The sequence below is a fragment of the Punica granatum genome, chromosome 4, assembly GCF_007655135.1.
Source record: "Punica granatum isolate Tunisia-2019 chromosome 4, ASM765513v2, whole genome shotgun sequence".
Classification (NCBI taxonomy): domain Eukaryota; kingdom Viridiplantae; phylum Streptophyta; class Magnoliopsida; order Myrtales; family Lythraceae; genus Punica; species Punica granatum.
The window spans coordinates 14,899,918-14,916,208 of NC_045130.1; the positions used below are offsets into that span (position 1 = coordinate 14,899,918).

At 35.7% G+C, this 16,291-nt stretch overlaps 1 protein-coding gene across 1 annotated transcript; it reads left to right on the forward strand.

The window, feature by feature from the left end:
• Window positions 1-6,251: 6,251 nt before the first annotated feature.
• LOC116205452 (protein EXORDIUM-like 5) lies at window positions 6,252-8,293 on the forward strand. Its single transcript, XM_031538065.1, has 2 exons — window positions 6,252-6,848; window positions 7,155-8,293. The coding sequence occupies exons 1-2, from the start codon at window positions 6,324-6,326 to the stop codon at window positions 7,698-7,700; spliced, it is 1,071 nt and encodes a 356-aa protein (XP_031393925.1). The 5' UTR covers window positions 6,252-6,323; the 3' UTR covers window positions 7,701-8,293.
• Window positions 8,294-16,291: the final 7,998 nt, after the last annotated feature.

Here is a 16,291-nt window from a genome sequence, read left to right on the forward strand (position 1 = left end):
TGTACATTATCAAATATAGACTTTAACTAAAAGTAACGAAAACTACTTATTTGTAAGAATTATGAATCATTGATTGATGATAAATAATTTATATTTTTTAAAAGATTGTACTAATTAATTTTCATACAATATAAGGCAATATTTTTCCAAGATAATCTTAATTCAAATTTTTAACATTTCTTATTAGAAAATCATGATCACCATTTAATAAGTCTCAAGTCACCCGCTAATTTTGAGTGGACGAACTTTACTCGCAGTAGGATGTTGAAATTCATTAAAATTATCTTGTGATCACATTATAACTCAGTATATCCAAGCGAGAATTAGTTGATTGAGGGTGTCGTAACATTAAAATAAGAATATTTTTAACGTCACAATAAGAGAAAATAATTTAAATTGGTAATTAATCAACTAAGATGCGTTAGTTTTAAGTAATTCGATACTTGTTTTGATTAATTAATGTCTCAAATGCGAGTCTTGTAATTAGGAAAAAATAACGATCGAGAAAGCTTTATTCTTTGATAGACTGATCTCCCTCATAAATTAGACCCATTGATTGTTCGGATATGTAGTGGTTCATACCATAAAAATGTCCGTATAATTAAAATAAATATAGATATAAATACATAAATGTATAAATTCAAACTTCAACAAATAAAAATAAAAGAGAAGAGGAAGGGTAGGTGAGGGTGGGAAAAACCACCAGACTTCCTGTTCCTTCATTCAACTCCATTTGGTTTTACAATAATATTTTTAAAATTTTAACTTTAACTTTAACTATACTTACTGTACAATAAAAATCAACGATACAATTATTACTTTTTTATTTTTTTTTAATTTTTTTAACCATTCAATTCAATTTTTAATAATAAATTCTATCAATTATCCATTACTTTTTCCACAATTTAACAATACAACCATTACTTTTTCTCAATTATTCATTACTTTTTCACATTTTTTCTTATAATTCAACAACACAATCATTACAACTCAATTAAAAGGGTAAATTGTACTGGTGGTCCAAAAAGTTTTACAAATATTTCAATATGGTACAAAAAGTTCTTTTTGCTACTTGATGGTACAAAATGTTTCAAAGTTGTTTCAGTATGGTACAAACCGTTATCTCGCCATTGACGCCGTCAAGTCGACGCTGACTGTGCAAAACCGATTTTTGTGGAACGTTACATGATGTTGCAAAATGTTTTGAAACTGTAACTTAATAGTACAAAATGTTTTACGTAAATTACATGATGGTGCAAAATTTACAGTCTTGTAAATGACGGCTTGACGGCGTTAATGGCGAGATGACGGTTTGTACCATACTGAAACAACTTTGAAACATTTTGTACCATCAAGTAGCAAAAAAAACATTTTATACCATATTGAAACATTTATAAAACTTTTTGAACCACCAGTGCAATTTACTCCAATTAAAATCAAAACTCAATTCTAAAATCAAACACACTAAACTAGGGCCCGTTTGGTTTCATAATCAAATTTTAGAATCATGATTTTGATTTTAACTCTACCCACTACACAATAAAAACACACGTTTCCCAAGTCAAATTTATAATACAATCTCATTTGTCATTCCACAATCAAAATCAAAATCAAAATCAAAATTACTTTAACTCTGAAACCAAACGCACTCTTAATGATTTTTTCAAGCTAGTTTAAACAAGAATTTCTTCCAACTAAAATCTTTAATAAAAGTGTTGTTTTTATAGAGTTAACCCACAAAAGGACACGTGTCCTTGAATTTTTTTATTCTAACCATCTCTTTTCTTCTTTCCTAAGTTTACCCACAACTTTTGATTATTTTCATTTTAGCCTCTTCTTTTGATTTCTTCTTATGTCCTCCAAAAAATTCAAATATTAACATGTCTAAACTATCTACCTATATATCTTTAAATAAAGTAAATATATTGGGACAAGGGAGAGAGTTTTCCTTTTCTTTTGCATATTTTAAAATTTCCTTTTTATTTTTTTTAAATTTCTCATTTTCTTCAATATTTGAACTCCGACCCGAATAAAATAACCAACTAATCCAATCAACCCATTAGGCCAAATAACAGTCATTATGATCAACTAATCTAGTCGTTATTGTTGGACCGGTGTTTTTGGAAAAATATTTTTTTCGAATTTTCATCTAGAAATATTAGAAGAGATTACGTATAAAAATATGCTAGACAAACAAATTAGGATATTGGCAATATTTTTTCCCCAAATATTTAATGGTTTCAGATATATGATTTTATATAATAAGATAACCTATGATATTAAATGATAATTATTTTATAAAGAGTTTATTCTTCAAGGACTCATGAATACTCCAAATTCATTTTCTTAATATATTATAATTATTTAAAAATAAGCGGATATAATAATTTCTCGACGCTACGTATATTTAAGAAATCATTTAAGACACTTTTGACCCGTGGCGAAGCACTGGCATGTTGCCTAGTTTTATTTATTTATGCATTTGTGCCCTTTTTATATTCATTACACGTACTATTAAGATGCATTTTGAGCATTCATGTATGCTTTTCGAGATAAATTAATATGATAATTTTCAATTAAATTTGTACTTAATAAAAATTTACAATAATTTTAATATTTTGCATTTATAGGTTTGTTATATTATTATAATATGGTGCATCTTTTCAACATTATAATGCACCTGCTAAATTTTTTTGCATTTTATTTCTAGAAAAAAAGAAATCATCATAATATTCAAATACATAATAGCCTAATATTATGTGTCAAAAAGATATGAGGATCAAACGAAATATATTACAGTAAGGACAAGTTACAATAATGACATATGAAAAATATGAGATACATAATGTAAAAGAATTAGCTAGAATTATATAGTGAAAATTCTATGTGTAATACAAATAGATATGGTATAATGCCATATCTATGGAGGATGGATTAATATTTTAAACTTTACAAAATTGATTATATCTTTTACATATAATTTTCTCCTTTCTATGTAGATACATTTAATAACTACATTTAATACTTCGTATAAACTTTTGTCTTTTTAGACTTTTCTCATCATATAACTTAATTAAGTTTCTCATTTTTTCTTCCCCGTCTATATGTTTATTCAACTAAAACAATTTCGAATTTAAAGTGTTATATCAATTTCTAAAATAAATCACGGGATAGTAATTTGTTTATATATTATACTTTTCAAATATTACTGATATATGAAGATATCATTGTCACATAATTTTTATAGGAACTTGCAACATCGTTCGGGCCCCTTTCATAGTATCGAAGTAAAATTAATGAATTATTAATTAATGAATTTTTTGCGGGTGGAAAAGGCTACAGACGTCGGGAACAAACGGGCCAAACGGTCATTTGGTTCCAATTCAAAGAAGAAGAGACGACATGTGCTATCGCCATTGATGGAGAGATATTATACAATATCTTTTCGAGTGTCACAAATATTGGATACAGAATTTACGGGCATTTTGAAATAAAGGGTCGATGCTTACCGAAAAGGAAAATATAAATAAATAAAGGGTCGATGCCACGTCCCACCCTTGAAGTTTGTTTCTTATGCCACGTCGCAACAAGGAAATGGCATTTATTTTCTTAAAAAGTAAAATGGGCGGTAATATTTCTTCATCATTTTTTTTTCCTAGAGGAATCTTCATCATTTTTAGTTAACAATTATTCTCAGTCCCATGCATAATTTTTCATTTACAAATAACATTCTACAATATTTAGATACCTCTGTTTTTTATTCTATATTTGCTCTTACATGATCTATACTAATTATCTATTTTCAGGTACATACAAAAATTTATCAAAGACGTCGCGCAATGAACCGATATTAACTGATGAAACAAAAGAGTAATACTTGTTATCACTGAATTGCTTGAAAGTACTCATAGTCTTCATTTTATTCACCTCCCACCAGAGGAATTTCGCCTTGTCTTTTTTATGATATTTGTTGGGACTTTCGTACTCTGTTTTTTTATAATTTAATTTTTCTTTGAGCTTTGGCCATTTTCTTCCTTAAGATAAAAAAAAAAGAGCCGAAGTAAAGAAATAGTGGGGAACGGTCATTTTTTCAAAAAGAGGTAAAAAGAGAGAGGTGGTGTTCCCATCATTCAATATATTCGACTCCAACTGGTCCTGTCCCCAAGCCCAAAGTATCCGATTGATTCCCATTTACTCCAGAACGAGGCAGGGGGAAAAGAAGGCAAAGAATTAGTAGCATGGCCTTATTTCCTCTCCTATTTTGGAGAATATAATTTCAATCTCTACTTTTGCACATGACAGAAAATGTGTTCCGACTGTACATTATTCTGTTCGATCCTGTGGAAAAATTCAAGCCTGATAGGGTAGCCCATAACCGAGTCAGACCATGTCATATCAAACCAAACTGGTACTCGAGAAGGCATCCTGCCCAACACCCATGAAAACTAGCCCGATGATGCATGGGCCATGAGCACGTGGGTCAGCCAGGGACTCGACGAGCCCCTCCACCCGACCAAGGGTGCTACTTTTTCGAAGTAGCCGGATTTTTTGGGGCATCAAAGCCTAATGACTTACTTATGACCAATCACTTATGGAAGTCGGTAACCGTCCTACTAAATTTGATAGAAAATGGCCGATGGACCTCCATTGTGACCAAAAAATGATAGGAAGTTGCTAATTCAGCCAAACTTCATGATTAATTGTTGTTGTTTTGAGGATCCAAAAACATGAAATTTAGATTAAAGTGCAATGACCTCCTTTAAGATTTAGAGATGTGTCACCAAATCTCATTTGTTGAAAAATATGCACTTAATTCAATTTGACTCATTTGATCAAATTATTATTTAAAAAAAATACCAATTGGGATCATAATTTTTTTTTTCTTATCATACTTTTTATTTTTATTTTTACATAATAAGGCCCCATTACTTAAAATGTTCATATAAGGCCTTTCTTAGTTTAAAATATATTTTTTTAATTTCAAAAAAATAAAATAATAAATAAATAAATAATCTAAAAGCTTCTAACAGTATCGCTAGCCACCGGCCGACATTGTCCCGATCGATGTCAGTGGAGGACACAATGCAAGAGACTTCGTCTAGGAAGATTGTGGCCAGAGGCGAGCCACCAAGGAATGCAAGGATATAATGGAAAAATCATGTTTGGGGATAACTAAATCACATTTTGAACCGCATAACCTTATCAAATGGTTGTGGCGCAATGGTGGCTTTTTGTCGGTGATCATTGCCCTAAGCAACTTTGTTGGAGACCTTTTTCCTCTCGCCTAGAGCAGCTTCTTTTTTATAGGGAAAAAAAAAGAACTTTCGTTTGATTTTTAGGTTGTTCAATTCAAAAATTAAAGAAAATATTTTAAAAATAAGAAAGGATTATAGAGACATTTTTTTTAATGTAATGTGGTGCCTATATTCAGTGAAAATGAATATATGGAATTAAAAAGGAAAAGAAATCTAGAAGTAGCATGAATTGGTATTTTATAAAAAAAACAATGGTTTAGTTAGAATAAGTTCAAATCGATTCAAATGCATATTTTTACAAGATATGAGGTTATGTATTATTTCTTTAAATCTCAAGGGAGGTTGCATTTTACCCTGAGATTCATATCTTATTCAAGATTCTACCTCATGAAGTCGTACTATTATTGGTTTATTTTAGGTTAATAATTGTCACAAGCTCTTTTTTTTTTCTCTGCTTGCAAGGTAAAAGAGGGGCGGCCTCCTTTCAAGTACATAAGATCATATTCCTAGTTTCAAAAAAATATGATTCCGTAAATCACTTTATGAGTAAGGCCTATGGAAAAAATCGCCTCGACTGATGTATAGTATCATGTCGCATATAAATCACTTTATCCATATTTTGAGTGAACGAGAGAGTTAATTACTTTGAGCAAAATCATAGAAAATAAGTTATAGTGCAGTGACATTTATCATTATCTGTCGTATTAAGAAAACAACTCAATTTATCTGGAGATGAATTATCCCTTTAGAGTACTCTAATGACTTCGGTAAATCGAAAGCACCCGGCTCCCGATTAAATTGATTGCACAGTAGAATATCCCGACAATTTAAAGAGCAGAGCAGGTAAGTTTTGAACTTTTTCGAAAGCAGAGAAGAAGAAACAGAGTGCGACTGAGACTGGGGAAAAGAGTGCCCACACGTTGCAGCTGTCTCCAGCCCATTTCCCTCCCAAACACCTCCCTTCCTTCCTTCCTTCCCCCTTTATATACCCCTCCTCACTCCCCCCACCGCTCTCTCACTCACCACCACCACCTCCATCTTCCTCCGCCGTCCCCCGCCACCTTGAAAATGTCTCCGGCCCGCCTCTTCTTCCTCCCCCTCCTAATTCCGGCCCTGCTCTGCGCTTTTTACTCGGCCGATGCTTCCGATCAGCAGCTCCAGACCCTGAGCACGAAACCCCAGTACTTCAACCCGAAGCTGCCCCTCCGGCCGCTCTCCTCCTCGAAGCGGTTCGAGGGCTCCTCGGACCTGGTCCAGCTCCGGTACCACATGGGCCCCGTCCTCTCCTCGGCCCCCATCAACGTCTACCTCATCTGGTACGGCCGCTGGTCCGCCCCCCACCAGCTCCTCATCAAGGACTTCCTCCTCTCCATCTCACCTGCCGCCAGCCGCCGTGCCTCCCCTCTCTCCCCCTCCGTCTCCGAGTGGTGGCGCACCGTCTCCCTCTACACTGACCAGACCGGCGCCAACGTCTCCCGCTCCGTCGTAATCGCCGGCGAGCACCACGACACCGCCTACTCCCAGGGCACCCACCTCACCCGCCTCACCGTCCAGGACGTCATCGCCTCCGCCGTCCGATCCGCTCCCTTTCAGGTAAGAAACAAGTTCGATCTCACTAATATTTTATTTTCTTTCCCGTTTTCCCCTTTTTGGTCGGCATTTTTAAATATCTCTTTTTTTGTCATTCTAACCGAAATTTGTATTTAAAAATGAATGTCTGTTGGATATTTCTTCAGATATAATATATATAAATATATGGATTTTTTTTTATAATACAAGGGAAATTTCTAATAATAATTGCATGGTGTATTCAAATCATATGACCTTTTTTGGATATAATTTAGTTTTTTTGTTTTGTTTTGATTTTCTAATAATAATGATTTTAATTTTAATTCTCAGGTCGACCACAAGAACGGGATCTACTTGATCCTGACATCGGAGGACGTGACCGTACAAGATTTCTGCCGGGCGGTTTGTGGGTTCCATTACTTCACTTTCCCCTCCAAGGTGGGCTACACCCTCCCCTACGCCTGGGTCGGCAACTCCGGCAAGCAGTGCCCGGAGGTCTGCGCCTATCCCTTCGCCATCCCCTCCTACATGGGCGGCGGGGGCGGGTCGGGCCCTAAGCCGCTTACACCTCCCAACGGGGAGGTCGGGGTGGACGGGATGATCAGCGTGATCGGGCACGAGCTCGCGGAGCTCGCCACTAACCCGCTCGTGAACGCGTGGTATGCCGGGGAGGACCCCACTGCCCCCACCGAGATAGGCGATCTCTGTGAGGGACTGTACGGGACCGGTGGCGGCGGGGGATTCATTGGCCAGGTGATGAGGGACAGATCTGGGAGGAGCTTCAACGTGAACGGTCGGCGAGGCCGGCGGTTCCTGGTCCAGTGGGTTTGGAGCCCCGTGTTGAAGGCCTGCGCTGGGCCCAATGCTCTCGATTGAAAGACGATATTTACTGAAATATCTTGCCTATGCCCGATGCTACGGCAGGTCACCACTATGGTCCCTGGGGGACTAATACAGTAGCTTATCGATGGTAGCGCACGTGATCTAGGCAAGTATTGCTCGGTTCGATAAACACCGACGCTATTTGGAGTGTATAGTCGCTTTGTTGAACCATTGGAGAGAGAATCGTCATGTGCCTGTTGACGGTTCGTGCATCTGCAAATATCATGGGTGGGTTCGATATCCTTATTGATTAATTTGGTCTTATAGATTCGGTTTAGTATGGTATCATAATCATAATACCTTATGCTCATTATTTAATTTTTCCCTTTTTATCAATTTTAATGGTTATAAGTTTTGGGAAAATACAAAGAAAAGTTGAGATGGCATGGGGCATTTACTATGGGATGGCGAAAGAGGGGGACAAGAAATTTGGATGTAGGACATGGAGGTTTTTCTTCCCATTATGTGGGTTTTTTTTTTTAATCCATTTCTTCCCCTTCCCTTTTACTTTCATGTAAAAAAGCTATAATTTGTTGTATGCTTATTTACTTTTTTCTTTTATGATAGACTTATTTATATTTTTCTTATAATAGACTTATGTTTCAGTTTATCCAGTTATTATGGTTCTTGCAATGAGGAAATTTTTTCAAAATTATGGAATCAAAACCATATATGGTATGAGGAAAATAATTATGATGAGAAATACTCAAACAAATGATGATTCAAGTACTATATTGGTAAAACCAACTACTAGCAATCTCGGGTCATTTAGTCGGGATCATGCAAGCCGACCAAGCAGGTCGAGCATCAGCATTCTTAGACTCGGAAAACCTTGGCGCTCCGAGGTTGCTACGAGATGCTAATTGAGCTTCATGCATGCGAATGGCCAGAAATATCTTTAAGCATAACTTCTAATGATGGACAGGAAAGCCATAGCTGGATTCACTTTGAGACTTCACCTTCGAGAGAAAAAAAGAAAAAGAACAGAAAATAATGCGTAATATGACAATGCATATTTTCAAGTGGAGCTGAAATGTTTCGGATTCAATTAATGTGATTTAGATTTTTTATTATTTTATTAATAAGTAATGGATCTCTTTTGTAAAAATAAATAAGAAATATGAACATATTAATGGAAAAAAATTATAACTACCAGATAAAATTGACAGTCTCATTTGGTTAGTAGCATGGGATGGGAAGAATTTGAGTACTCTATGTGTTTACAAGCAACTTGGCTTTATGGAACCACCAGCACGTGGGTATCAAGTATTTCACTTGAATATCACGAGTTCGAACTTCATTGAGGACGTAGAACTCGTCACTATGTGAGTGTATTATAGATGGCGGTGATCGGCTCATAATATTTGATCCAGTGGATTTTTGACTTAATTTACTAGTGTGTTGATGGGGTTACAGTGATCAAGTTAGATTAAAATCTCAGCGAGTTATGGCGAAATAAATATTCCGTGACGGTTAGGTTTCGTGAGACAGTCACAGCAGATTAATAAATCGATTTAGCCTTTTCATTCAGGAAAAAAAAAAAAACTTGGCTGTATGGAGACAGTAAATAGACACCAATGTTCCGTCAGTCCAAAATCCCCTCTCAATTTAGTCAATTCCCTAAAATCACGTGATTTAATTCCCCACCAAAAAGTTGAAAACATTGTCGATCATTTTGTCCTTTCTTTGTCCAACAGAAAAAACTTCCAGCTCATTTAAAAAATGATATATAAATAAATAAGACAATAATTAAGAGCTTCTTTGGTTTCATAATAATATTTTAAAATTACAATTCTAATTTAACTCTACCCACTACAAAACAAAATAACTCTTACAAAGTCAAAGAGTGGGGCCCGTTTATATCACTTTTTTCCACAACAAAACAACATAACTCATACAAAGTCAAATGGTGAGTCTCATTTATTCCACTCAAAATCAAAATCAAAATCTGATTTTAAAATCCTACTATGAAACCAAACGCAACCTAAATTAGCTAGATGAGTGTGATACAGTAACTCACGTTCTTGAATGGAATCAAAAAGTTTTGGATTCGATTTTTACTGGAAAAACTTATGTATCATTGTTATTTTCCTTTTCTATTGTATTATCCGTTCGTGAGCCTTTTTTGTAATCGGAAACTATCTATGTATCCTTTATAACAGTAAAAGCGCTTGTCAAATTGAAAAAAATAGAGTTTTACTCTTCAATGAATTGACTCGTCTCGAATTAAATTAGTTTGGATTTATTAGGTGTTCGAATATATATATCACAGTGTACCCAATGAAAAGAAAGTGCTTACAAAATGATGAAAGAGCCCCTTTTGGAAATAGGTTGCGTTTGATTTTAGAGTTAAAGTAATTTTGATTTTGATTTTGATTTTGATTGTGGAAAATGACAAATGAGATGGTATTATAAATTTGACTTGGGAAACGTGTATTTTTGTTATGTAGTGGGTAGAGTTAAAATTAAAATCATGATTCTAAAATGAAACTCCGAAACCAAACATGGATCATGAATGGCCAAAAGTCGGGGGGAAGAAAAAAAGAGAGAGCACTTAATCTTGCAACTTCATAGCCCAATATATAATCAGAAGAGTCAAATATAACATGAATTTAATAGTGGAAAATACGTCCTTCTGATGATAATCAAGCTTATATTCTTAATAATCCTTGCCTTGTCTTTTGTTTTCCTTTTCTCTCCTTATCCCTACCTTTTGGGTATAACATACATAAAGGCCGTGAAGAAAAACATAGATATTACATGTATGATTGAGACGGGACATGAGAAATTAATGTCAACTCGCAAACACAAGGTCGTCTCATAGACAGAGTTAATTAGGCTAAAATTTTAGCCGTGCCCCACATTCTAGACTCCTTACTAGACCTCGTCGTGAGATCAACATGTGTCTGTTCGAGGTCTCGCTTGAAATTGTTATTCGAGTTATTAGACAGTCTCCCCCCATCTGATTAGAATGTACAGAACTAAAGATATATGTACAATGCATTTGATTCAAAAAGAAATCACACGCACCTGATCGCATGCAATAGAATCCTGACCACCGATTGAACCATATGTTGTTAATCAGAATGTACAAATTCCATTGCACAATGCATTCACATGTGCGAATTTGTCTTGCTCGTGAGAAATTCTACTATAAATAGAAGGTACGGATCTTTATTTCACCAATTTTTTTTTCCCTCTCGACTGGTTAGTTGCTACTGCCGTTCTAACTTAAGCATTAGAGGATCAAATTGGGCCTTTACTCCCAATTCGATTTTTCTTATGTGTTTCAGATTAGACTCGCGTCACATCCAAGGCCGGCCGGAACGACCAGCAGTCAGCTCTCCCTAATCTACCCAAGTCAGTGTAACAGAGTCATACCACATATGAATTTTCACTACGAGGTCACAAGATTTCCTTTATGTTCATCGGTTGTTTGATTTTGGTGAGTGGTGGCCGAAGACCTTTTCATAAATTGGGGGCATTTAATAGTGAGCCACAGCTCATGTAAGGGCCCCACGAAAGGGTACCCCTTTATATGATTGCTGACCCACGTTCAAGGGCAAAAAATGCTTGCAATCGCATTCGAGTGGGTACCCCCTCCCACACTGATTGGGGCGGTTTGACAAAAGGCACTTTTGGCCTTTTTACTTGAACGTAGGGTAGATGGGTGTCCTTGAAATTTAAGGTACAATCTATTGAAGTGTGATGCTACCTAGCTAGCACTTCTTGTCCCTCCAAGGGAAAATCTGTACCCCAACTCATCGCCAATGCGAAATGTATCACGCACCTTCGATGTTTAACCGGACAGTGATAGGCCCGCTACTGTTATTTCAACCATCGATCGACGCTTCAGCTTGAGTCGTGCAGATGTGCAGTACTTGATTCCGAGATTCGGAAACCAATCTCCCCAAGCTCGGCCTTCCATGAAAGGAAAACATCCAATCCATTCCTTGTAGTTCGGTATCGCCATTTGCAGCTGAGAAAAATGTACCGCAACGCGGTCACGTCGAAGGACTACCTAGAACCTCATGTATGAGAACGAGGTAAGTGATACCGTGTAGAATGGCCTTACTGATATCCCATGTCAGTGTATCGTGCTATCGCGTAGACTTAACAGCATGAGAACTATGGTCTTTCAGTGTTAATTGGTTTTATCGATTTTCTAGTAACTACGATTATGATTCGATATGCGCCACATTGATGCGGATAAACTTCCATGTTAGACGTCGGTTTCACTTTTTCTATATCGAACCCGACCGGCCCGGCCAGTCCCACCACTCGGACGGTCGCATTGAATCGGATCCATCAAGCTGCCTCTCGACTGGATGTTTCCTCCATCCTAAGCCAGTACGTACGAAAACATAGGCCAGCAAACGGTAGCTCATTCCATATTATTTTCAAATACATAAGAGTGATTGCTCGTGTGAACTTCTTTGAACTTTAGCTAGATCCACTGACAGTACTGAATCCGTGACCAGCTACAAAGTCCGAGGTCAGTTTGACATAAATGTGATCGGTAAGCTTGTTTTGAGCTTCCTAGCTAGAGATCTACAAAATCCTACTTTGTGGTAACGTATATTTACTATGTAGGGACGTTTGTACATATATTTATTTATTTATGGTTCTGGCCTTGCATGCACCTATGGATATATTGGGCCAACATGTTTCACGACAATAGCCCAAATAGCGTGACATACAGTGACTCCAATTCATCTATCATTGACTCGACGGCCTCGCAGGCTAGAATTTCTGTCAGCCCAAATGGATTGAGATATAGTCCAGTCGAATTCATCAATTGATATTACGTAGAAGAGATTGGAACCGTAGAGCGATGGTTATCTGAGCCCAACAGCTCGGCTCCGATGTCACCGCGATCACAGCAGATGGCCAAGTTTTGCACAATTATAGCGATCGAGAGCGAATGATTGTTCCGAATCTTCGAAACTCAGAGAAGAGCCTTTGCGGCAATTTTTGAATATAGTTATTGACAACACTTGTGAAAGAATTTCGATTATTAATTTAGGGAAATTCTAACCTCGAGTCACTTAATTCTTGAGACAGAATTTTCCACACTCTAAAAATAATGTTTCGTATAAGAGAAATATTTCAATACGTTCTTATATTTCAATATGAAACGTTATTTTTGAAGTAGGAAATATTGTTCTTGGAGGGCACGTTTTATTATCTAATAATAGGTGTCATATGTTGACTGTTCCACGATGGAGAAGGAGACCGCGTTCATTTTCACTCCCGACGGAATTGTTGCCATATATTAATGGGCTTTAAACTCTACAGGTGCATCAGTGTAGATATATAATTAATGGGATCTATAGTAAATTAATTATCCGGTTAAAAAATAATTACTGGTCGAAAACATGAATTGCACTTGCCCTCATCCATGATCTTAAAATTTAAAAAAAACAAAAATTCTAAATTCGAGTCCTCAGATAGCATAATTATTGTGTGTGTTTTTTTTTTTTAATTTGATGAGAGCAGACAATACTGGTATTGTTCAAATTTAGTTTTGGAGTTGAAATTTTACTCGATTCTATTTCAACATAATAGAGACAAAAGTATATATTATATACAACTGTAATAATGGTTATGAAAAATATATGTGAAAATTTATTATTAAATAAGACATTAAATTGATTGTTGAATTTACGGAGAAATGGAGTGAAGTGAAGCGAAATAGAATATTTGTTTCAAAACCAAACGAAACGCCAACTAACTAACCTGGCTGAGAATTCCATCGAAAAGAAAGAAAAACCGGCTGAAAATTAATTAATTAATTAAGCTTGTGGAAAAGCCCCAAGTACATTGTTTCCCATTGGACTCCCAATCATCAAATAGAAAGAAATTTTATTGCTGAGGATGCATAGTTTTCTGCATGCTTTTCCAATATTGTGGATCTTCAAATTTTCGTCAATCTGGTTTATCCAGCTCCCTATGGCCTCTCTCTTTTTAATCGCCTAATCCAAATGGAAAAACAAAATCGCCCGCATGTTCGTGAAGTTTTTATTTATTTAGTTAAAGTACATTGTTCATTCGAAATTGTAACCATTTATCTTTTCCTTATGGTCCGAACTCACTGCATTAAATATATATTTGTCGAACGAGAACGTGTATATATGTTCTTAGTTTATCACTAGGGTCATTGTTTCGATCCTCGTCCGCATGAACTCGAGCAAGGCACACGCAATGAGAGATTAAATTGCATAGGTATTAGTTTACTTTAATGTCATAATCGATTTCACACACACACACATATTTATTATATGTATATATAACCCTAAAAAATATCATCCATACATCTGATTCAAAATAATCGGTATCCACGAGTTCCAAAATTTCAACCTAAAATCAACTTCATTTGCGGCAGCAAATCAGTTATTGCCGATTTGAACGTGGAATTTGGTGTCAATGGTCTTCTTCTTCTGCGCAACTTCTTTTTGACTTTCTTACAATGTTGTTATATTTTGCAACCTTATCTTACTTGTAAGAACAAGAAAAATAGTTCGATGAAAAGTCTAACTATAAATAAGGTTTTGTATATCATAAAGGACTCGTAACACGTCTTTATTTAGGACTAAGAGGTTTCGGACTCAATTATGAACTTCTCGTGACATTTTGTGGATTTTTCATTTTCTGTTTATTAGATTTTTTGAGTTTCTCTTATAAAAAAATGTCGTTTAATGTCCAATTTTTAGGAAATTCATTGTTTTTTTTTCAGTAGTTATTGTGGCGAAGGCTAATAGCTTTGTCATTGCTTCATGTTGTAGACATGACTATTTCAACCGATTTTCATATTTCTTGATAATTTCGACCATTGAATATATAACTTCATCTCGGTTTGGTACGTTCCATATTAATTCTGAAGTTGACCTTATGATGTGTTAGATATGACATCGACATTGCCATTCCCAACTTTATTATTCAGGAAAAAAAATATTCCCAACTTTATTCGAAGGCAACCAAACATAAATAAATTATCCAGAAGTTATATATCGAGAGGCAAATAAGCGTGCTGATGCATTGGCGTGTTTATGAGAAACTCTGCCAGATGACATAGCTATTTTATTTACTGTTCCTTCTAGTTGTTCTTCTGTTTTTAATGGAGATGTAATGGGGCTTGAGTCTCCAGGAATTGTGAACTCGTGTAGTGTGGTAACTTAAGTCGTAATAATATTTCAAGTTTACCAAAAAAAAAAACATAAATAAATTACTTGTAACTTAGCGTGGTTCGCAAAGAAACATTTATTTTGGCAATGGTCCTCCGACCTTTATACTTTGGTTTAATTGAATTATTCATTCACAAAGAAAGTGGTAGATGCGGTCAGTACCCACCAAGCCAAAATTCCACAACATTATGATATGGGCCCAAAAGAGAAGTGCAAAAAATCAATATCCACTCGTTAATTATTTTTTCAGTTTAAAAAAAGATTATGGACTTAATATAAAAAAGGTATACTCTTTAACATCTTTGTTTATGCAAAATCCGGGAATCCATTACTTTGCCCTCGCGATGTTGAAGCAAGATGCATCACTCACCACATATGATCAAGCACAAGAAAACAGCCGCATCCGTTAAATCAACGAAAGTGTTTGGACAACGTGAACATAAAGATGTTCCGAAAAGAGACATCAACAACATGAGCTCCAAACTTATGTTGAATCTCATAGCTATTGATTGTATCAAAGCATTAATCTTGACTTGTTCGACTGGTTATAAGGAAAAGTTTGTAGTTAATAGAGAACGAGAATCACTGCCTGAGAAAGCTAGCATCTGCACCCTCTATTCAAGCTAGAATCAAGCTTCGATATGGTAATATTAGAGTTACAAAATGAAATTTATTCAACCACGAAAGTCATGAGATGTGTCTCTGAACTAAGGTTCGTCAAATGTTGCTAATGAAACGATAATTCCAACAGGTTTTACGCATCGATTATGTATTTTCAAGATGTACATACAATTTTTAGATCGAACACATCATGTATACAATGAATAAAAAGTTGAGACAAATGCAGAAAATTAAATTATTCACAAAGTGGAAGGCATGGCCAGTACCCGCCAAACCAAAATTGCACAATTATTATTTTATTTTGTACGAATTTCGATATCTAAAAGTCTAATTGGGTCATGTCTAATTCAGTCGAGTTTGGTCGGCTCACTAAGAGGTAAAAATCTAGCAACCCAAATTTTCTGCATTCGCAAGGCCTCGAACCTGAAACTTTATTTAAACGGAACAAACGCAGAACTGCTTGAACTAATTCACGTGGGCAAAATTGCACAAAATTTTGATATGTGCCCAAAAGAAAATTGCAAAAAGTCAATATCCACTCTTTAATTCTTTTTCCAGTTATAATTTTTTTTATAGACCTAATATAATAAAACAAATACTCTTTAACGTCTTTGTTTATGCAAAATTAGGGCATCCATTACTTTGCACTTGCGATGTTGAGGCAAGACGTATCACTTATCATATGATCAAACGCGGGAAAAGAGTCACATCCGTTAATCATCATAGATGTTTCAACAACGTGGACATAAAGATGTTCCAAAAATAGATGTCAACAATGTA